A 25000-nucleotide genomic window follows, 5' to 3' on the forward strand; every position below is an offset into this window, starting at 1 on the left:
AGAAAGCAAAGACAAGAGAGAAAATGTGTCACCATGGCAACGTGCAACAACATGGCCGCCGTATCGACTGACTGTAACTGATATCAGGGCTAGCGTGTTGGGGGCGGAGCTAAAGTGTGAATGACGCGTCACCGTACAGGAACATCAGATCAGCTAGCTTCCTTCACTAAGTTAGCATGACTGCGTAGCGCTTCACAGGATGCTAATCTGTTAGCTATAACTCATCCGTATTCATTAGCCCTCTCGCTTTATTTCTATGCTGTACATACGCGGCATTCTTCCGACTGCTTAGAGACCACTCGCGCAGTTAGCTAGCGAGCTTTCGCACAAATTCATCTGCTCTGTAAAAAGTGTTAAACGTGAGCGTGAAAAGCGTGCATGCGCTCGCCTTCTGATTCGGTTCCCAACCCCCCAAACACCTATAACTTATCCCTATCAACACTGCGCCTGGAGAGAGAGAGAGAGAGAGAGAGAGAGAGGGAGGATAAAGTAGCACCGGCTAAACTGGTGGAAGAGAAAACCTGGAGTGGAGTTCCACATGGACCGGAGTGTGGTGGTGCTGAGCTACAGTCAGGAGAAACATCTAAATATATCAGAACAGGAAACGGGGAGGAGTTTTTACACACGTGGCGCAGCTGAGTTCTGTGCTCTGATTGGTCAAGAAACTGGTGATTAGTTCTCTATTTGTGACAGCAGTGCAGGTTTATATGAGCTTATCGTTTCCATAGTAACAACAAGCGTGTAACCACTGAGGCTGTGAAGCTTCCTACAGGGTCAGGAAACGTTTCCCTGAGGTTTATGGACGGAGTCTCCAGAGTCAGTGATTAGAATTAAACCCGTAGCTAATCAACTAGCTAATTGGCTAATTCACAAAAGAGCTACATAAGCGATCACTCTGGCTAATTGGCTAGTTCACAAAAGAGCTACATAAACGATCACTTTCGCTTACAGGAAACGGCAAATACTGTGCTACATGCTACACGGTACACTTAACGTCGCTTCATTCAAAACTAACAAGAAAAAATATCGTATCATAACACAACGTTGAACTCCTGTGAGCTTAGCGTCGTAGCTAAGTAGCAATAATGGCGTGATTCCACCACAAGAGTTTGTATTCCTAGAAACTTAATCGGCACATCCGAGTGAAATGTTCACGTTCCTGATCGCTTTGGTGTCACTTCAACAGTCACAGCTAGTCGCTAACTAGCTAAATCGCTAACCGCAGCCGTTAGCAAGGTAAATGCTCAGTGAAGCTTTCAGTATTTTAGTCGGAACTTTGAGTAAAAATGAGATAAAAACCGAGGCAGTCGATGTGAGTTTAATAAACAACATTAAAAATTTGTTCATAAAATAAACTGATTTAAATAAAGCTAGTGTGAACAGAAACATAAATAGTGGTTAAATAAAAGTTTAATAAAAAAAAAAAAATAAATTCATTTCAAAATATTCTTTTTTTTAAGATTTTAGAAATAAAGATTTTACTTTACTTATTTTTTTTAAATATTAGAAATTTAAAAATAAACAAATAAATAAAAATATAAAAAATAACATATATAAAAAATAAATAAATAAAAATAAAAATCACTGCTTTCCTGAAATGAATCACAATAAAAAATAAAGTAGAATTTCACCATTATAAATAAATGGCAAGTCAATTTTGTTTAGTTATTTTAAAGTTTAACCTTTTTTTTAATCGCAGTATTACATTTTGACATTTAAAAAAATATATATTCTACTTTTTTTAAAAAATACACATTTATTTTTGCTGACATTATATAAAGTAGCTTTTTTTTTTTTTTACACAAAAAAACATTTATTGGACTATTTTTTTTTCACAGCTGTAAGCATCGTGGTACCCTGTATCATAGAAACGTCTTTTTTATTTAGCATTCCGTTTACATTTTAGCTTAAAAACACATTTATTTTTATCAGAAGGTTAAATGTTTAAACCAGTCCAGTGTGAATGGATTGAAAGCTCTCAGGTTTAATCAGCAGAGAACGTTTGGGAACTTCAGACAATTTGAGTGAAAGAAATGAAAAATTTTAAAAATTTGGAAAAATTGGAAACTGCCTCCTTTTTTCCCCCGTTAACTTAATCATTAACCTAAAACTAGCGTTAACCAAAACGTGCCAAAAAACGCTCCAGTAGACTGGCATGTCTCTGCGTTGACCTAAATCAACTGTTTCAGTCATGATAGCGTACAGGTCACCCCGGTCACAGGAGACTGGTCTGTAGGTCAGCTGTGGTGCGAAAAGAGCCGCCTGTGGGGATAAACACTCGCACTAGCACAGATCGCGCAGCCACGTGCGGCTCGAATCCACTTCCGCTCTGTAACGTGGGTCTAAACGACGCCTAGCATCAAACCTCTGCACAACTCGCACTGAGTGACCCAGAGAACGCACAAGAAAAGCTCAGCCTCTGCGGGTGAATGTGGGAAATGTTTCCTGCTAGCGCGAGAGGGAATCATGAGTCACTTCATTTCCGTGTAAATGTGAGAGCGCTTTGTGTGTTCTTGCTAGTATGAGAGCACTATGTGTGAAATTGACTTAGTTTTTGCGTAAATGGGAGAGCGTTTTGTGTGAATGGGAATGTTTTTCCTAGCGTAAGAGCACTATGTGTGAGAGTGACCTAGTTTTTGCGTGAATGCGAGAGTGTTCTATGTGAATGCGAGTTTTTTTGCTAGTGTGGGATCACAAAATTTGAAAGTGAATTTGTTTTAGTGTGAATGCCGGAACGTTTTGTGTAAATGTGAGAGCATTATGTGTGAATGCGAGTGTCTTTGCTAGCGTGAGAGCACTACGTGTGAAAGTGACTTCATCTTGTGTGAATGCCAGAAGGTTTTGTGTAAATGGGAGAGCACTGTGTATGAGTGACTTCGTTTTTGTGTGAATGCGAGTGTTTTTGCTAGTGTGAGAGCACTAGGTGTGAAAGTGACTTCATTTTTGTGTAAATGCAAGCGCGTTCTGTGTAAATGTAAGAGCGTTATGTGCAAGTGACTTTGTTTTTGTGTGAATGCGAGTGTTTTTGCTAACATGAGATCACTAACTGTGAAAGTGACTTCATCTTGTGTGAATGCCAGAAGGTTTTGTGAAAAATGTGAGAGCATTATGTGCGAGCGACTTCGTTTTTGTGTGAAAGCGAGTGTTTTTTCTAGCGTGAGATCACTAATTGTGAAAGTGACTTCATCTTTATTCATTCTGTATGAATGTGAGAGCGTTTTGTGTAAATGTGAGAGTATTTTGTGTAAATTCGAGTGTTCTTTCTAGTGTGAGAGCATTATGTGTGACATGGGTGAATGAGTGTGATTTCTGCAAATGTGACAGTGTTGTGTGGGAAAGCGTTTTTGTACTAGTGCAAGAGTATCACGTGTGTAAAAGAGTGCATTTTGTGCGAGAGCCTTGAGTGTGAAAGTGTCTGCATTTTCGTGTGAACCCCAAAACGTTTTGTGTAAACGTGAGCAAGGTGTTGTGCGAGAGCATTGTGTGTGACTGACTGTTTTTGTATAAATGTGTAAGTGTTTTGTGTTTTTGCTAGTGTGAGAGCACTACTTGCGAAAGTGACTTCATTTTTGTGTATATGCGAGAGCCTTTTGTGTGAATGCGAGTGTATTTGCTAGCATGAGAGCACAACGTGTGAAAGTGACTTCGTTTGTGTATAAATGTGAGACCATTTTGTGTGAATGCGAGTGTTTTTGCTAGTGTGAGATCACTACTTGTCAAAGTGACTGCATCTCGTGTGAGTGCCAGAACATTTTGGGGAATGTGAAAGCGTTTTGTAAGTGACTTCGTTTTTGTGTGAATGTGAGTGTTTTTGCTAGCGTGAGAGCACTACTTGTGAAAGCGACTTCATCTTGCGTGAATGAAAGGATGTTTTCCGTGAACGTGAGAGCGTTTTGTGTAAATGGGAGAGCGTTTTGCACGAGTGACTTCGTTTTTGCGTAAAAGCGAGTGTTTTGCGTGAATGCGAGCGATTTTGCTAGTGTGAGAGCACTATGCGTAAAAGCGACTTCATCTTGTGCGAATACGAGAACGTTTTGTATAAATGTGAGCGTGTTTTGTGTGAATGCTAAATGTAAATGCGAGTGTTTTCGCTAGTGCGAAAGCTTTATATGTGACATGGGTGAATGACTCATTTCTGTGAAGGGGAGAACATTGTGAGAGCGTTTTGTGTAAATGCGAGTGTCCTAACTAGTGCAAGAGCATTATGTGTGACACGGGGGAATGAGTGTGTTTTCTGTGAAAGCGAGGACGTCGTATGTGAGAGCGTTTAGTGTAAATGCGAGAGCATGGTATCACAATACTGACGATCGCATACAAGTGTATCATGATAACGCTGTGAGAGCTGAGTACTGAGTGTCACAGGGGGCAAAACCAGAGGAAACTAAACCTAAATCAAGAACAAGCGGACCAGCAGGCGGGTCAGAACACATGCAGAACCACAGCGATCATGCTCACATTAACACCGTGACGTCAACGGCTACTAAAAAAGAAAAAGTCCTGGAAATGCGAGAGGTAAAAAAAAAAAAAAAATCTGTATACAAGTAAACGAGTGGGCAGGGCCACAATCAGTAAAAAGAGAAAAAAACGAGTGACTCACTTCTTCCTCTGTCTGGGTGTGGATCCAGCATCCTTTCGAGGCCGGCCTCTGGGCCGCCTGTCGTTGTGGGCGGGACTTCCTGCCGGCGTGGCCACAGATCCGCCTGCAGGTGGCGAGGGTCCTTTATCAGAGGAATCCAGAATCTTCTCCTCTGATGACATTCTGATAAAACGACAAGAAAGCAGACGGACGATGAGAGAGGCTTCACTCCGTCATGTTCAGATGGTAACATTCAGCATTCCACTTTGTTTTCGTTTAAGGCTTTTCACATGTGGTTTGGTTTTGGGTCAAAACTGAAAGCTGTCTGTGAACCAGGACTTAATCTTGAGAACTGGGAACCGATACAACCGCCAACTGGACACCGCAGTCCACTGGTCAACTCGAGTGACCTCACGGTTCTTGTGGCCGAGTAAAAATCGTTACGTTTCTAAGTCTTCTCGAAGCAAATCATCAGAACACGCAGCACTACGTTTTCATTCACTTCCCCGAATTGATTCAGAGTCAAATGCTTTCTGGTTTGAACCGTCTGGAAGCTGCACTCCATCAGAGGTTCTTGTTCCCTCACCTGACTAAAGAACCACACAGAGGTGGAGAACACACCAGAGTTCTATCCAAAGCACATGAATCCGTCACGTTATTTGGATCTTTTCCATATCAATCCCACTGAAGGTCTTCATCCAAACCCCTGATCATGGTATCAGGAATCAGTTCAACCTGGTCATGAATCGACTCTTTAGTTCTGTGAAGAATTGGGAAGATAAAGAGATCGTCGGTGTATAAACACGGCGCGTGATGACCAGTGATCAGTTTCCCCTCAAAAACGAACGATCGAGTGTGAACACGTCTCGACTGAGTCAGTATCAGCAGTGTTAGGCCTTAGTGAGAACGAGACAAATCTCAAAGACGTTAACGTTTATCACCGCGGACGAGACTCGCGCTACAAAACTGCCCACAGCTCCACCAACACTGACACCAGCCCTGTGGATCACATGCCTGTGGTGAGATGGAGCTCGAGTGTGGACACGAACATCATCTTCCTCGCTCTCATCGCCGCTCTTACTGATCTGCCTCATCACCGTCTGTTTCCAGAACATTCCAGAAGTAAAAAGGTGTGTGGGGTTACGAGCACAGGCGGACGATATGGCAAAAATATCACATCCGAAAATCTCTAAGGTGTTCCTACCGAATACGTCTAGCGATATGGAAGTTTCCTAGCGATGCAGAACACTAAAAAAACACTAAAAACTACAAGATTTTACTATCACCTCCGCTTCGTCCAGTGGGTGATCATTTTTACAAAAAAATAAAAAATATTCAACACGTAATAAAACGTGTATTACACTCTAATAACGATATTTTAAAAAAAGGGCTGAATTTGTTGCTAATTATAAATAAAACATATCTGAACTCACAGCTTCTTATTACGGCGTCATAAACGTAAATACTGAGATTTTAAAACGGCGATTCTCAACACGACTGCATTCATTTTGTACTATTTTACACACAGTCGCTAATTTTTTGTACAACGTCCGGCAGCTTAGCGGAGTGTGTATGATGTTAAAAAAAAAAACACTGTATTTTTGTCTTAAAAGCATCGTGAACCTGAACACTTCACTTGTTTACGTCGGTTAAGGTGAGATATTCGTCTGCTAGAAAGTGTTCGCGGCGAGCCGAAGCACATGAGGTCCGGCGAAGATGCCAAGGAAGAGGAAAGTCAGAACCGACGCCAAATAGACCCTACTTTTCTTCGCAGGTGGAAATGCTAGCTTTGTTCTCTCATTAAAGCACACGTATCGCCGTCTTCGCTAAACCGATCGAGTGTGATGCTAGTTTCCATAACTGAGGAACCTCGGCTAGCTGTGACGCCCCCAGAGTGCTGGACCTTGATGAACGTCTACGGTCGCACGTCCACGTCTCTCTGGCCACCTGTGCGTTCAGATGACGGGGCACGTTGCCAACGTGACGCTGCCGTTCTTTCCGGGAATTACGCCGGTCACTATAGAGTTACGCTCCGCACGCCTACATCGCTCAGGGTGTGAAAACAACGGACGTCGCGTAACAGCTAACACTAAACCAAGCAGTTCAGATCTCTTCGACCGGTCCCGGCGTTTAGTGACTCAACACGCGATAGCTAACAAACATCAGCTTAGCGTAGTCAACGCGTTGAGTGCGACAACAAATAATAACGATGATAATCGACGATGCGTTTATTTTCAAGCTTTCTCCGCCATCGTTCGTCGCCCGAATTCGAAGAATTAAAGCGTTCCAGTTATTTCCCAGACGTGGATTTAACCTTCCACCAATTTACACGCCCGAGAAGGAAAGAACTCCAGGGTTCGAGACGAACTTGCAGGACCAATCCCCGGTCAGTCACTCAGTAAGAAGTTAGTATGACTAGCGCTAGCTTGTTTAAATCCCCCCCCCCCCCGCCAGATACAGTATGAAAACAATGATTTATTTTCTTCACTTCAGGACGTATTCAGTGTTCAGGAACAAGGAGAAGAGGGGAAAACACTGAAGGCCTTTTGTTTAAGCACTGAACACAAAGCAAAGTGGTTCACATGAGGGGGGCATGTCCAGTCTTTGTTCATCTCACTCACAAGCTTGGTTCTGGTTGGGGGAAGAAAAAAAAAATCTTTTAAAAAACAAAACAAAAAAAATCTACGTTTTAGTAAAACAACCCACTACGTTTTATTATTGTTATTTTTTTGTTTTGTTTTTTTAAACGAAAAACACCAAAGCCGGCTGATTTCCCCAAAAGTACACTGAGGACCAGATGGTGTGTTTTCCTTTCTTGAGACTAGCCTCTGAAGTAGTGCTGTTTTATTTATTTATTTAGTTATTTATTTATTATTATTCCTCTCTCTCAGGAAATCATTTCAATCCTTCGCTTATATTTCTATCTGTTTTTAAGTGAGACGACAACAACAACAAACTTCAGTATTCATAAACAGCCGACAATAAACGCAGGATGTTTTGCTAGCTGTTAGCTTAGCATCATCACCACAGGCCAACTTGGACAAACGACGCGGTATCGAAGCCGGGGTTATCGCGATATATCTCCACACACATATACATACATAAATATAAATATATAACACGTCTTATTTGTGACCGTCGGTTCGGGACGCCGTGTTAAAAGGGGAAACTCGGTAAAAAAAAAAAGGGGAGGGGGGGAGAAAGGAGAAGAAAAATAATACAAATAACGGGGCTGAAAAGAAGAAGGAGAAGAGGGGGAAAATAAATAAAAAGTGTCCGGTGACGTGTTAGCTAGGCTAGCGTGAAGACTGAAGGGGAAACGTGATACCTAGCAACAAAACCACTCACGCTTACCTTTTATTAAATAACACTAGGGATGTGTGTCCTTCATGTCAACAATGGTGTGAGGACATGCGGTACTTTTTCTGTTGTTGTTTTTCTTATTATTGAGTGTTTTCGGAGGATTCTTTCTTTTTCTTTTTTTTTTTTTTGAGGAGGTGGAGGAGCTTGAGGAGAAGGGAAGGGGAGGGGGGGTTGAGGAGGAGGAGGAGGGGGGGGTAGACCACTATGTCGACATTAAGACTCCAGATTTGAGAAAGAAAACAAAAAAATAAAATAAAATAAAAATCCAGTTTATACTCCGGTGATATGTGAAGGTAGCGTCCAGATATCCGAAAATCCCTTTAATTAGAATTCCGACTTGAGCAGTGTGTGTGTGTGTGTGTGTGTGTGTGTGTTTATTCCTCTTTATTCATCCCCACATCGCGAGATCCTTCAGGGTTTTTACATCCCTGCGCTGTTGGGCTTTTCTTCCTCCCAGCGATGCTCGGCTCCAGAAGCCGATCTTCTCCGATGTATAATCCCGTGGCAGTGACAGAAACCCTTATTTCCATGAAAAACACAACCATATAAACCGCGAGGTCCAATCCCAGATTATTCCGTATTTCTTTTCTGAAGCCGGGTGAAAGCTGGAAAAAATTTTCAACAGCAACAACAACAACAACAACAAAATAGACAGCAGTGTTTATACAGAAACATCCACCAAAAAAAAAAAATAAGATCACATTTCCTTTCGGTTTTCAAGTTCAGCGCGTCCTCACGATCGATCAGTCAAAAATAAAAACATCCCCAGGGGAATTTATTCCGCTTTAAAAAGAAGTCGTGTCGTAGCAAAAAAATAAAATAAAAATAAAAAATCTATTAAGACACAGATATTAAAGTTGTAGCTCGCACTCCGACGGTAGCCATATTTGAGTGCGGGCCGCATCACGCCCTCGTGTTCTCACGCCACTGAGCCGCGAAAATAGTCCCGCGGCTTGCGCGAGAGGCACTTTCCCACCGATGTGTTTTATGATAATATTTTACGCGTTGTTAATGACATGGGGCGACGTTTGACCGCACGGACAGTGAGCCGGTGAGAGAGAGAGATAGAGAGAGAGAAAGAAAGAAAGAAAAAAAACATAAACTGACCCTGCGGAGGGATACACTGGAACGCTCAGCAGGTGAGGCGACCATCCCCCCCCCTCTCTCGCTGCGGACGTGTGGAAGATGTGGCGCGGATCCACGGAACGGATCTGTTTCTCTTCTCTCCAGCTGAAAAACACCAGGAGAATGGTTTAGAGGTGCAACAGCAGATGTTATTAATATTCTTTATTCGTCCATATAATCTGGAAGATATGTATTAAAAACAACAACAATGGATTAAGAGCAAAAGTTTTGGAGAAAGTTGTTTGACGTCCGGGGTCGGGAATGGTTGTTTTTTTTTTTTTTACATTTTAATACCTCTTCACTTTATAAACACTCTTTTTTAAAAAATAAACACTCTTTTCTAAACATCACTTAAGATCCTGGGGGGTGGGGTGGGGTGGGGGGTGGAGGGTAACACGACATCTGTCTATTGTTTCGATTAAACAGGGCTTCACTTTTACTTTTTATTAAATGTAATATTCCTTCACTGGAGCGTATCCCGTCGAACACTTAAGCTACATGCCAGACACCGTGTTGTAAATTATCGGGTAGTTATCGAAGCCATAGCTCGCACCCCAGCGGCAGCCGTGTCTGAAAGCTTCAGCTGTGGGCTGCGAAATAGTTCCTCAGTTGAAAACAAAAACACCTCCTTTGTCTGACCAGAGGAATATCACCTTTATAAATCATTTATAACACATCATCACATCTATGTGATTTATAACACATCATCACAAATCGGTTTATAACAAGGGTATAAGCTATCGAGGAAAAAAAACCCCAACATTTTCACAAAAAATTTTCACTGCACAGATTTTTTATATTGAAAGACTCTATTTCTTCCTCCGTCTGCTAAAAAAGCTAATTGAAGTGCAGCTACACATCGTGACGTCATCATGAACACTGAAGTTTGGATTCTTCACCGGACAGAGATATGACGTTAAAGCCAGAGAGTTACGTATCGCTTCTTTAGGTTTTTTTTTTTTTTTCATTGTGGGTGTGGCCTGGTCAGTTGTTAGTATCGAGATCAAGATAGTAGTGAGATATAAACTTATGAAAAAAGTAGTACAGCTAAAAATGTGCAGAAAACACAAAAACATTTAAAGAAACACAAACAGGTAAATAGGTGCAGTGAGGACGAGAAGAACAATAAACTTCGACTAAGCCTTATAAAGGAGCAAGATTTCAAAAATGAGTTGAATAATCACATTTACACATGAATATTTTCCACCGTAGGCTGTAAACTCTGCCTGTTTAAAACCTTCAGAAGTTGATATTTTTTATTCTTTACTTGTAGAAATCATCTAGAAGTTATGTAGACCATGGTCGAAAAGAACCCCTGGCAGTGCCTTTAGCAAAGATGTATTAAATTGCTTCGGAAAACGCACTTCTGGTCCGGAATGCGTGTTTGGGATTGGTTACTCCTCCTGTGTCATTTGGAATATGGAACCTACCAAAAAAGAAATTTACTTAATAGGCATTTAAACCTGGTGATGAATCATTTGGGATTCGACTCTTATTAGTGAGTCGAATCAAATGACCTGACTCACTGAAACGAATCCAGGTTCTGAGAACAGGAATAGGAGGAACATCAGGAGACAGTCTGCTGAATCCAAGTGCTGAAGTCCTTCTCTGTGTTCACAGCGCCGCCTGGAGGCGTTCTTTTTCAAGTAAAAACGCATTAAATGTGTAATTAAACTGTAATAAACACTTCAGCAGCGGCAGAGTCATCTGGAAGAGCTGTTTATCTTTCTTTCACTCTGTACTCCGATTTCAGTCTGTTATTTTCACACGTTAATTCTTTCCACATGTAGGGATTTTTTCGGATGTTCCCATGATGCCACGTGTGTTTACTTGAATCCACATGTGGGCGAAACAAAGCCAAATACATTTATTTATTTATTTATTTATTTATTTATTTATTTATTTATTTATTTATTTATTTATGATATCTTCTTCTCTTAAACCTGTGCAGATATGGTGGAAGATAATCCATGGCTTTCCTTTCTCCTGATTTTGTAGGAAGCTGGCAAACGTGCATTGTGTCCAATAGGAGGCGCTAAGTTGATCACGTGATTCGGATCGCTCTCATTGGTTCTCATTAATTAAATCGATTTGCTGATTCGTTTCTAACAGAGAAGCAGTCCAAAGTGTTTGGAATATGAATCTAAAAATGAAGCGAGAGGAAAGTGGAAGATTTGTAGAAGGGTAAACTATCATAACTAGTTTAAAAAACATGGCTGCTTCGTCACTTTTAACCTGAGGGGATTGTTCGTGTTGCAGTGTACACACACACACACACACACACACACACACAGTTTATAAAGCTTTAAACAAAATGGTGGAGTGTGTAATTGTTATTGTGTGAATGTTGATTATTTTTCTCTAACAGCATGACACAGACGGATACTCAGTGTTTATGATTTCATACTTTAGGGTTTCTTAGCTCCGGTGTAGAACCTAGGTGTAATTGCTAACAGGTTTCACCACCAGGGGGCAGTGTTACACTGCATGTGTTACTAAACAAACACAAACCTCTCACGCACGATTCAGCTTATTATCCTTGTGAGGACGTTCAAATAAATGCTGCTGGTCTTTTGTTTTCATTGTGGGGACCAACACAATGTCATTTGATCAGACACACACACACACACACACACAAAGGGTCGATTATTGTTTCAGCTGCGTTCACAGAAGCGATGAAATCCAATAAAAGTCGATATGTCATGAATATTATAGCAAAAAGAGAAGCAGGACTTTCTCTAAAACATGACAAGCTGCATTTCTTTTCTTCTTAATAATTAAAAGAGAGAGAAATAAACAGAGAGGCTGGTGAGAGAACGACTTCTATAATGTAAGTAAGAACAGTAGCTAAGGTGTTTTACGCATTAAACGTAGCTATAAACGGATATAAATCTCGTGCCACGTTCTCAAGGGAAGTCGGGGGACTTTTATTTTATTGATTGAAGATTTTCTGGGATTCGAACGAAACGCAGGTGAAATGATGAGGGGGCGTGGCCGAGGCGGAGCTGAAACAGGAAGTAAAAGAGGAAATAATGAAATAGGGAAATTTTTAAGAAAGTTTAATGTGTTTAAAGTGACAAAGATTTAAAATGATTCTGTTGTGTAAATTCTGTTAAAATAATTTAAGTGACATTTAAAGCAAAATAAATAAATAAATAATTTTTGATAACTTATTAAATTGATAATTGATCATTTTTTATAACTTATTAAAAATGTAAAAAATAAATAAACAAACAAATAATTCAGCAGATAAAGGCATATGTGAGGATTAATTTTTTATTTATTTTTTGTGTAATTACCATATTAAAATAAAACAAATAATGAATAATATTTGGTTGTTTATTGATTCCTTCATAGCAAAAAAATATTATTTACCATGTACTGTGTGTAATTACATTTTGTCCGTAACGTGGGCTAAAATTTACGCTAAGGCTTCGAATGAAAGTGGAACATTTGCATTTAACAGTTGTGTGAACAGAAATCTGTGTTGAATAACAAGTATCTATGTAGTAAAAGCACACAGTACTGTGTGTGTGTGTGTGTGTGTGTGTGTGTGTGTGTGTGTGTAAAGACGTGTCTTATCACCCAGCAGCAGCAGCAGGATGAGGCAACTCTGTGCCATAAACCTTCTTATGTGTGCTCGACTAACATCCTGTCAAAGAGCATCGTTTATACCTCCTTCTTCTGTAACAAGAAAAAGCAGACGAGTGAAATGGACGAGGACACTGAGAGGGAGCTGGACCTCCGGATTTAATCCACTGGACACATCAGCAGTGCAGCAAATAGGACAAACAAAAGTAAACACAAATACATAACACACAATACAGCTGAGAGCAGTGATCTGAGGGGTCCAAACACCAATACATAACACACAATACAGCTGAGAGCAGTGATCTGAGGGGTCCAAACACCAATATATAACACACAATACAGCTGAGAGCAGTGATCTGAGGGGTCCAAACACCAATATATAACACACAATACAGCTGAGAGCAGTGATCTGAGGGGTCCAAACACCAATATATAACACACAATACAGCTGAGAGCAGTGATCTGAGGGGTCCAAACACCAATACATAACACACAATACAGCTGAGAGCAGTGATCTGAGGGGTCCAAACACCAATATATAACACACAATACAGCTGAGAGCAGTGATCTGAGGGGTCCAAACACCAATATATAACACACAATACAGCTGAGAGCAGTGATCTGAGGGGTCCAAACACCAATATATAACACACAATACAGCTGAGAGCAGTGATCTGAGGGGTCCAAACACCAATATATAACACACAATACAGCTGAGATCAGTGATCTGAGGGGTCCAAGCACCAATATATAACACACAATACAGCTGAGAGCAGTGATCTGAGGGGTCCAAACACCAATATATAACACACAATACAGCTGAGAGCAGTGATCTGAGGGGTCCAAACACCAATATATAACACACAATACAGTTGAGAGCAGTGATCTGAGGGGTCCAAACACCAATATATAACACACAATACAGCTGAGAGCAGTGATCTGAGGGGTCCAAACACCAATACATAACACACAATACAGCTGAGAGCAGTGATCTGAGGGGTCCAAGCACCAATATATAACACACAATACAGCTGAGAGCAGTGATCTGAGGGGTCCAAACACCAATACATAACACACAATACAGCTGAGAGCAGTGATCTGAGGGGTCCAAACACCAATATATAACACACAATACAGCTGATAGCAGCGATCTGAGGGGTCCAAACACCAATACATAACACACAATACAGCTGAGAGCAGTGATCTGAGGGGTCCAAACACCAATACATAACACACAATACAGCTGAGAGCAGTGATTTGAGGGGTCCAAACACCAATACATAACACACAATACAGCTGAGAGCAGCGATCTGAGGGGTCCAAACACCAATACATAACACACAATACAGCTGAGAGCAGTGATCTGAGGGGTCCAAACACCAATACATAACACACAATACAGCTGAGAGCAGTGATCTGAGGGGTCCAAACACCAATACATAACACACAATACAGCTGATAGCAGCGATCTGAGGGGTCCAAGCACCAATATATAACACACAATACAGCTGAGATCAGTGATCTGAGGGGTCCAAACACCAATATATAACACACAATACAGCTGAGAGCAGCGATCTGAGGGGTCCAAACACCAATACATAACACACAATACAGCTGAGAGCAGTGATCTGAGGGGTCCAAACACCAATATATAACACACAATACAGTTGAGAGCAGTGATCTGAGGGGTCCAAGCACCAATATATAACACACAATACAGCTGAGAGCAGTGATCTGAGGGGTCCAAACACCAATACATAACACACAATACAGCTGAGATCAGTGATCTGAGGGGTCCAAACACCAATACATAACACACAATACAGCTGAGAGCAGTGATCTGAGGGGTCCAAACACCAATATATAACACACAATACAGCTGAGAGCAGTGATCTGAGGGGTCCAAACACCAATACATAACACACAATACAGCTGAGATCAGTGATCTGAGGGGTCCAAACACCAATATATAACACACAATACAGCTGATAGCAGCGATCTGAGGGGTCCAAGCACCAATATATAACACACAATACAGCTGAGATCAGTGATCTGGGGGGTCCAAACACCAATATATAACACACAATACAGCTGAGAGCAGTGATTTGAGGGGTCCAAACACCAATACATAACACACAATACAGCTGAGAGCAGTGATCTGAGGGGTCCAAACACCAATACATAACACACAATACAGCTGAGAGCAGTGATCTGAGGGGTCCAAACACCAATACATAACACACAATACAGCTGAGAGCAGTGATTTGAGGGGTCCAAACACCAATATATAACACACAATACAGCTGAGATCAGTGATCTGAGGGGTCCAAACACCAATATATAACACACAATACAGTTGAGAGCAGTGATCTGAGGGGTCCAAACACCAATATATAACACACAATACAGCTGATAGCAGCGATCTGAGGGGTCCAAGCACCAATATATAACACACAATACAGCTGAGATCAGTGATCTGAGGGGTCCAAACACCAATATATAACACACAATACAGCTGAGAGCAGTGATCTGAGGGGTCCAAACACCAATACATAACACACAATACAGCTGAGATCAGTGATCTGAGGGGTCCAAACACCAATATATAACACACAATACAGCTGAGAGCAGTGATCTGAGGGGTCCAAACACCAATACATAACACACAATACAGCTGAGATCAGTGATCTGAGGGGTCCAAACACCAATATATAACACACAATACAGCTGAGATCAGTGATCTGAGGGGTCCAAACACCAATATATAACACACAATACAGCTGAGAGCAGTGATCTGAGGGGTCCAAACACCAATACATAACACACAATACAGCTGAGATCAGTGATCTGAGGGGTCCAAACACCAATATATAACACACAATACAGCTGAGAGCAGTGATCTGAGGGGTCCAAACACCAATATATAACACACAATACAGCTGAGATCAGTGATCTGAGGGGTCCAAGCACCAATATATAACACACAATACAGCTGAGATCAGTGATCTGAGGGGTCCAAACACCAATATATAACACACAATACAGCTGAGAGCAGTGATTTGAGGGGTCCAAACACCAATACATAACACACAATACAGCTGATAGCAGCGATCTGAGGGGTCCAAACACCAATATATAACACACAATACAGCTGATAGCAGCGATCTGAGGGGTCCAAACACCAATACATTTACTTTTTTATAGAACAAGTTCAGCTTCCGTAAAAGTCTCCTGTGAAACCTGATTGACTGATGGTGGTTATGTTATTTTAAATCCATAATAATAAAGTAGTAATAAAACTGCAATTGAACAGCAGAAATGAATTCTTGGTAACATACTAACATTTTACAGATTTTTATAAAGAAATGTGAAATATGTGGAACACAGCAGTAAAATCTTCACACTAATTAAAGCGGCAGCTTCACCCGAGCTGTTGTATATGACAAGCGGATCTGTTTAATGGGTTCTGTGCTGCTTACAGCTATCATGAGTCAGTTTAATGTGCTGATCAGGTTCAGAGTGAATGTGAAAGAGGAGATGGTCTTCTCTTCCCGCTCTGCTCAGTGTTTGACACGGACCCATCACCCTGAGAGCAGTGACCCGTTACACTCGGCTCTGCTAACCGATGATGCTGCTGTTGCTGCTGCTGCTTTACACCCCAAGGTCCAAACATCTGAGACCGTACTGAAGATCTGATCTGGGAATTATCTGAGTTTAAGGAAATGGATTGGAGTGTGTCGTTCTCAATACTAAATGCTCCTAATACATCATACGTTATCGTTTCCATAGCAACGGCTCATTCACAGGCACTCGGTATGGTGAAGTTTTCTGTGAGTCATTGGCCGTTTAGCGAGTAAGGAATCTCATCAGAGGTGAAACTTCGAGAAGGAAAAATGTCAAGAGACACCCTACTAAATAACACGGGAACTGGTTCACTGCTTTCAAATGTAACTACAAATGGATAAAAAATCTCGGTGCTACTTGAGGAATAAAACCTTTACCGAACATAATCCACCTGATTACTTTGATTACTTTGCTGCAAGCCCACAATGCACTGCAGTACTTTCTTCAGCAGCCTGAGACAGAGCTCCCATAATGCACTTCTCTCTTTAATTCTCTTCAGAGAAAGTCCCAGTTCTCTCAGTGGACAGCCTCTCTCTGACTCTCTCTGTTACTGGGATGATGAATTATATACCGTTCGTCTCCTCGGCGTTGTGCTCGGGTTAAAGTCACACGCAGCCAGCTAGCTATTAGTCACGCTAACGAGTAACGGTCACCTGAGAACGCAAGCTGTCATTGTTTTGTCCTGAAGCAGGACTCCTGCTTTACATATTCGGAGGCTCTCGGTTTCAGAAGTTCATTAAAGGATCGCTCGCGTGACAGATTTACGAGCCGACATCTCTGTATCCTCTTACAGCCTTCTGTAGAAACACTCTGGTCATCATGCGGTTACTCTAAAACACCTTTTACTCCTCTTACACCCACACAAACCTTTTATATTTATTTATTTATTATAACTCATCATCTGTTTCCTTCCTGAAACGAAGCTCCATCAACGTTCAGAAAATGTCTCCTCAGCATATCAGACACTCCACTCGTTTGTTCATCGCTGTATTTATGGAAGAGAGGGTTACTACAAAAAGATAGGAAGAGAATATCAAGAAAGGAAAAGAGAGAGAGAGAGAACTAAGTAAGCAAGACAGTAAGTATCTATAAAGCAAGTGAACAATAAAGGGAGAACAAATGATGCATGGAAAAGAGAAGGAAAGAAAAATTATGGAGAAGAAAGAAAGAAAGAAAGAAAGAAGGAAGGAAGGAAAAAATAAAAAGAAAGAAAAAAGAGAAAAGAAAGAAAGAAAAAAGAGAAAATAATTAAATAAAGCAAGAAAAAAGAAAAAGAAAGAACCTGTCTACTGTTCGATTCACTGTGAAGGAGCTGTTGCTATGGAAACGATAGCGTATTAGAGCGGGCGTGTTAAAGGGAATAGATTTTGATGATAAATGATTAATCTGAAAGGCAGTAAATAGGCCAGAGATAGAAGGTGTGAGCCTTCCCTCTCCACTGAGACCTGGAGAACTGTATATTTGTTTCAGAAATGTTGAAGTGGGTCAGGATCAGAATCCCCAGTTTATTTTATCCTTCAATTTGGTTTATTCGGATCAGCGTAGGCCCTCAGGTGAGATCTCAATACGCATTTCAACGTCTCGACGTCTCAACGTCTCAGCCCAGATTAGGAACGGAATACGGAGACGTTCACTGTTCTACTTCTAAGACATAAACAGACAGGTTTACTCCACACTTCCTTACAAAAATGCTCCAGATCTATCAGAGCGTGAGGCGAGCTCCAGCCCTCTGCTAGTCGTTCCACAGGTCTTGGATAGGATTTAGAGCTTTTTGTGCTGTGGGTCGTAATCGTGTTGGACGGTGAAAAGTTTCTTCATCTTCAGCTGTTTAATGAAGATCTCCAGTCTTTCTGCCAGTATAGATTACTATTTGAACCTACCCACAATTCCCTCGATCCTGAGCCCCAGTCTGAAGAGAAGCAGACAGATAATTTGATGCTGCCACCACCGTGCTTCACCAGTGATATGGTGATCTTTGGGTGATAACTTTTGGAATTAGGCACAAAATCTATTACATTGGTCTTATCAGACCATGACATATTTTGTCACCTAATTTGGGGCTTTCACAGCTCTCCCAGTCTCTCTGCGCCAGCTCCACAGGCTATCCCAGTCTCACTGCACTAGCCCCGCACACTCTCCCAGTCTCTCCTACCTGGCTCTCCTAGCTCTCCCAGTCTCTCTGCACCAACTCACCTAGTCTCACTGTACAAGCTCCACTCACTCTCCCAGCTCTCCCAGTCTCTCCTGCACTGGCTCTACCAGTTCACCCAGTATTTCTGTGCTGGCTCTCCCAGCTCTCCCAGTCTCTTTCCACCAGCTCATCCAGCTCTCCCAGTTTCTTTGCACTATCTCTCCCAGTTCACCCAGTCTTTCTGCACCGGCTCACCCAGCTCTCCCACTGCCACTCTGCACTGGCTCGACATGCCCCTAACCCCCCCCCACCCACCCACACACCCACACCCACTAATAAACACTTCACTCCAACTAATGAACAAATTCAATACAAAAATTGCTTTCAGCTTTCCTAATGAAGTCAATGAGAAACTATTAACCGTTAGACGTTCTTGCTCCCTTCGGACACATACTAAATGACTCGATAACTGGTGTGTGCTAGGGGAAGTGTTGCAGAACATACTGATATTTTAGGGTACACTGGTGAGGGAGTTCTTTCTATTCTTTCTATTCTCTCTCCCTAACCTTGTACACTAGTCACGAGTATTTCAGGGTATGGATCATCATTTTTAAAGTATCTTTGATATTATGAAGTTGGATGTCTAGCATCGCAGTAGCCCAAAGTACTGAATTAACGTTTACAGCATCAAGTTAACGATTGCATTTAACACCAGTAAAACTGAATTAACCCCTATAGTACTGAACTAATGCCTACAATACTGTTTTAACACTTACAGTACTGAATTGACAACAACCTTACTGAAATAAGTGGTAAAGTCCTGAATTAACATCTACAATGTTGTGTTAGCAGCTACAGTAATGAAGTAAATGGTGTAAGGTACCTAATAAATGTCTACAAAACTGAATAGTACCTACTCTACTGAATAACAGGTATAGTACTAAATTAATGTCTACAGTACTGAATTAACATCTACTGTACTGAAGAGCTGGTATAGTACTGAATTAATTTTTATAGCACTGAATTAGCACCTACTGTACTGAATAACTGTCTAGAGTACTGAATAAGTTTCTAAATTATTTGCTTAGTACATACTATACAAAATAGCTGTCTATAGTACTACATTAACGTCTACTGTGCTGTACTGGTTTAGTACTGAATAAACGTCTACAGTACAGACTTATTACCCACTGTACTGAATAATTGGTATGGTACTGAATAAATATCTACAGTACTGAATTAACACCTACTGTACTGAAATAAATGGTATAGTACTGAAAAAATGTCTACAGAACTGAATAGCTGTCTATAGTACTGAATAAATTTCTACAGTATTGAAATAGTACCTATTGTAATGAATATTTGGTGTTGTACTGTATAAATGTCTATAGTACTAAATAAATGTCTACAGTACAGAATTAGTACCTACTGTACTGAATAATAACTGGTGTAGTACTGAATAAATGTCTACAGTACTGAATTAGCACCTGTTTTACTGAATAACTGTCTATAGTACTGAATAAATGTCTACAGTACTGAATAAATGTTTACAGTACTGAATTAAGATCTACTTTACTGAATAACTGGTATAGTACTGAATTTTTATAGCACTGAATTAGCACCTGCTGTACTGAATAACTGTCTAGAGTCCTCAATAAGTTTCTAAATTATTTGCTTAGTACATACTATACTAAATAGCTGTCTATAGTACTGAATAAATGTCTATAGTACTACATTAATGTCTACTGTGCTGTACTGGTTTAGTACTGAATAAACGTCTACAATACAGACTTATTACCCACTGTACTGAATAATTGGTGTGGTACTGAATAAATGTCTACAGTACTGAATTAGTACCTACTGTACTGAAGAACTGGCATAGTACTGAAGAACTGTCTACAGAACTGAATTAGTACCTGCTGTACTGAAGAACTGGTATAGTACTGAATAATTGTCTACAGTACGGAATAACTGTGTACAGTGCTGAACAAATGTCTATGTCATGGCATTAACACCTACTGTACTGAAACAAGTAGTATAGTACTGAATAAATGTCTACAGAACTGGATTAATGTCTACAGTACTGAATTAGCACCTGCTGTACTGAATAACTGGTATAGTACAGAATAAATCTCTACAGTGCTGATTTACTAGTAAAGTACTGAATTTATGTCTATAGTCTATAAGTACTGAATTTATGTCTACTGATCACACGGTACAGCCATGGAACTGAAGCGAATCTTGCAGTACTGAACTAACATTTTACAGTACTGAATTAGTTGGATATAAGTGCCGCGTCCTGTACTTTCAGGGCTTTGAATTAAAATATGACTCTAAACGCTGCTGGTGTGGATCTCAGAAGGCTTTGTGTGGAATTCTGGGAGAGGGTGATCGTGTTTCATGGCCAGGTTTTGTCTCCATGTTTGTTTAGATGAGGACTGGGACGTGACACTGCTCTCACTGTACAGGTTTCAGGACTCAGTACTGAGCTGCGTGGAGTTTTATTTTTCCCTCAAGAAATTAAAAATCCTCAGCATTGGGGAGTCGTCAGAGTGTGTGTGTGTGTGTGTGTGTGTATGTGTGTGTGTGAGAGAGAGAGAGATAGATAGAGAGAGAGAGAGAGAGAGAGAGAGTGTGTGTGTGTGTGTTAAAGAGGGAGGGCACAATAATATGTAGGCTATTGTTAGCACTCGGCAGCATCTCAGAGCTGATTTGCAGTAGAATTTGATGGACTTTATATTGTTTGGTGAATTATTCGGACAGGAATCGTCGACTCTGAACGTGTGTGAGGAACACAGAGGGAAAATAAGACCCAGTTATTTATTTTAAACTTGTTGGACGTCGGGATGAACACAACAGCCGGGGCTGAAAACTACCATAGAGGATGGACCAAAGACGAGAAGGTAAAAGTGAATCGTTTTCAAATCTCAAACTCCCTCAATCTAAAAATCTTCCTTAGCGTGGACGTTCACCTACACAGCACCAAATATCCACCTCCCGCTTGTTTCTGGAGCTAAACTTAAAGTGATCCGGCTGTACATGATCCTGGACTTCACTGCACTGTCAACAGCTGTCTCCTAATAGAATCTAAGGAGTCGATTCACAGCGAGTCTGTTCATGAATCAAGAGTCGATTCCATCCTGCTGTGAAGCTGATTCACGTTCAGGGGATATAAAGTGAGAAAGTATGAGATTTGACTCACTGATTCGTGAATGAATAATGCACTGTTTTGGGTTAGGTTAAAAGAATCTAGAAAGTGACTCGTGGAATCGACTCATTTGATTCTTGAAAGCATATTGTGTGTAGAAATGAGCTGAACGGTGGAAGGGAGCTGTTTACACACGCAGCTATTAGGAATGTTTGGAGAATAATTTAATGAAAGGACGGATGGATGGATGAATGGATGAATGGATGAATGAATATATGAATCATGGCTAAGTTTGTGTATAAAGGTGTGTATATATAGTGCTGCATGTGACTCCAGAGACATGTGGTGATAAATTACAGCAGCTGCACTGAGATTAGCATGGACATGTCTCTGAGGAGTTCAGTCTCTTTAAACCCCCCCCCCCCACTGCACTCCTTTAGGCAGGTGAGAACACTCTGTCTGTGTGTGTGTGTGTGTGTATGAGAGTGTGTGTGTGTGTGTGTGTGTGGGTGAGTGAGTGTGTCCAGATCTGATCCAGAACTCCTACCACAGGAACGTCACTTATGCATGCTCAAGCTAGTCAAAGTCACCAGACGACATCATGGAAAGAAACTGAACATTAATCAGTCATTGGTTACTGGCAATAATGGTGATTGGTTACTGGGTGCAATGGTGATCAATGATTGGTTACTGGGAATAATGGTGATTAGTGATTGGTTACTGGGAATAATGGTGATTAGTGATTGGTTACTGCGAATAATGGTGATTAGTGATTGGTTACTGGGAATAATGGTGATTATTGACTGGTTACTGGGAATAATGGTGATTAGTGATTGGTTACTGTGAATAATGGTGATTGGTTACTGGGAACAATGGTGATTATTGATTGCTTACTGGGAACAATGGTGATTTGTTACTGGGAACAATGGTGATTATTGATTGTTTACTGTAAATAATGGTGATTGGTTGCTGGGAACAGTGGTAATTAGTGATTGGCTACTGTGAATAATGGTGATTATTGACTGATTAGTGTGAACAGTGGTTATTAGTGATTGGTTACTGGGAATAATGGTGATTTTTTGGACACAGTGATTGATTACTGGGAATAATGGTGATTGGTGATTGGTTACTGGGAATAATGGTGATTTTTTGGACACAGTGATTGATTACTGGGAATAATGGTGATCGGTGATTGGTTACTGGGAATAATGGTGATCGGTGATTGGTTACTGGGAATAATGGTGATCAGTGATTGGTTACTGGGAATAATGGTGATCGGTGATTGGTTACTGGGAATAATGGTGATCAGTGATTGGTTACTGGGAATAATGGTGATCAGTGATTGGTTACTGGGAATAATGGTGCTCAGTGATTCAATTCATTGGGAAAATATTTGATTCCTGCTTTCAGTTGTGGGTTTCAGCTTCATTTGGATATTTGCATATTCTATAAAATGCTGATTAAAACAAAAGGAGACTGGTTTGTGGATTCAGGTTTTATATCGTCGCCATACAAGAAACTCCAAACTAACTGAAAGTGAAATATACAACAGCAATGATGAGCAAGAATTCTACACAAATCTTTTCTTCTTCTTCTTCTTCATTTGATTTATTCATTAATTTAACTTTGAAGCGTGAGAGAAGAGAATAAATAACCGAAGCCCGCCCTCTGCTGGCCTGAGAGAGCAACTACACCCAGAGTCACACAGTACAGTGAAACGGAAGGAATAAAATGACAGGATTTAGCGGTCACTCTCTGAATTCTCTGGACCTGGCCAGGGCTCTGGGTTCTAGACTGAAGTTCGACTCTTCTACAGTTCTTCAGTTTGTTCCTCTCTGTAGAACTTTACAAGTCCTGAAACTGGGAATGTAAAAGATGTGTGTGAGAGTGATGTCTCAGTACAGGAGTGTATACTGATTTTCATCTGTCTGTCTGTCCGTCTGTCTATCTGTCCATCTGTCTGACTCTCTCTATCATTGTCTGTCTGTCTCACTGTCTGTCTGTCGGTCAGTCTGTCTCTCTGTCTGTCTCTATCATTGTCTGTCTGTCTACCTGTCTATGTGTTTGTCTGTCTGTCTCTATCATTGTCTGTCTGTCTGTCTGTCTGCCTGTTTCTGTATTTTTCACTGTCTGTCTGTCTCACTGTCTGTCTGTCTCTGTCATTGTCTGTCTGTCTGTCTGTCTGTCTGTTTCTATCATTGTCTGTCTCACTGTCTGTCTGTCTCTTTCTGTCTGTCTGTCTCTATCATTGTCTGTCTGTCTCTCTCAATCATTGTCTGTCTGTCCGTCTCACTGTCTGTCCATCTGTCTGTCTCAGTCTAAATATGTGTATGTCTGTCTGTCTTTCTATAAGTGTGTGTGTGAGATATTTGAATGCAGTGGGCGTGTTTGATTTGAGAAATAGGTTTTTGAAGCTCGAGTGATTTGCAAAGAGTCGAGACTCACTGATGCAGCCACGGCACTGACATTTGAATTATTTTGTGTGTGAGAGAGAGTGTGTAGGTGTCTGTCTGGTGTGTGTGTGTGTGTGTGTGTGTGTAAAAGAGTCTTCACTCACATTAACAGTTCATGAATAAGAGCTCTATGATGATACGCTGCAGAGTCGTAATAATGTGTGGGGAAAAAAGTGCAGGAGAAAAAAACTTTCAGATTCAAATCAGAGCAACAAAAATAAAACGGATTATTATTATTATACACAAACACACACAAACATAAAAAACCAGATAGATTCTCTCTCTCTCTCTCTCTCTCTCTCTCTCTCTCTCTCTCTCACTCACACACACACACACACACAAACACACGCACACACCAGACAGACACTTACACACTCACAACCCCCCCCCCCACACACACACACAACAGACAGACACATACTCTCTCTGTTTCTCTCTCTCTCTCTCACTCTCTCTCTCTCTCTCTCTCTCTCTGTCTCTCTCTCTCTCTCTCTCTCACACACACACACACACCCGTTTTGTCTGCACTCCTGTAGCTGGAGTGTTAGGACAGTTAGTGAAGTAAAAACGCTGACTAAAGCAGATTTAAACTCTTTGACATTAGCCTGGAGCTCAGCGTCACGCTAATAGTACAAATGTCACAGGAAATGAAAAAATGTGGAGTTTTTTTTCCTCCTCGTCTCTATATTTGCGTGTGTAAAATAAAAGATTGGCTTTAATTTTCCCTCAGAGTCCTCGTGGAGTCCCGGGCCATCGTTCATCCTCACCTTCACAGTCTCCGCATCGCTCTAGTGCTTTTCTTCTCTCCTTTTTCCCGGAGGTCACTCTACCTCTGTCATTTCACTCTTCTACCGTCTGCAGTGTCTAATACAGTGTGTTGTGTGTACCGACTCACCCACTGTGTGTTGTGCTGCTCCTGGAAAATAACCAGGCTGGTGTGTTACCATGACAACGTGGATTATTTTCCCACAAAAACATCACCTGAAGAG

General features: G+C 41.0%; 2 protein-coding genes across 8 annotated transcripts in view; one reads left to right on the forward strand and one right to left on the reverse strand.

The window, feature by feature from the left end:
- The window catches only part of kmt2cb (lysine (K)-specific methyltransferase 2Cb), a 68958-nt gene extending 60120 nt beyond the window's left edge, over nucleotides 1-8838 (reverse strand). For all 7 annotated transcript variants that reach the window (XM_058393795.1, XM_058393798.1, XM_058393799.1 and 4 more), the window contains exons 1-2: nucleotides 7931-8838; nucleotides 4598-4759 (exon numbers count right to left, since the gene is read on the reverse strand). In XM_058393795.1, the coding sequence (XP_058249778.1) occupies nucleotides 4598-4758 (161 nt within the window). In that variant the 5' untranslated portion in view covers nucleotide 4759; nucleotides 7931-8838. The remainder of the gene's footprint in view (nucleotides 1-4597; nucleotides 4760-7930) is intronic.
- Nucleotides 8839-21139: 12301 nt separating this feature from the next.
- dpp6b (dipeptidyl-peptidase 6b) overlaps nucleotides 21140-25000 on the forward strand; it is a 178378-nt gene continuing 174517 nt past the window's right edge. Inside the window, exon 1 of the mRNA XM_058394909.1 lies at nucleotides 21140-21313. Coding sequence (XP_058250892.1) covers nucleotides 21257-21313 — 57 coding nt within the window. The 5' untranslated portion in view covers nucleotides 21140-21256. The remainder of the gene's footprint in view (nucleotides 21314-25000) is intronic.

Source organism: Hemibagrus wyckioides, linkage group LG07 (assembly GCF_019097595.1).
Source record: "Hemibagrus wyckioides isolate EC202008001 linkage group LG07, SWU_Hwy_1.0, whole genome shotgun sequence".
In the NCBI taxonomy this organism is placed as follows: domain Eukaryota; kingdom Metazoa; phylum Chordata; class Actinopteri; order Siluriformes; family Bagridae; genus Hemibagrus; species Hemibagrus wyckioides.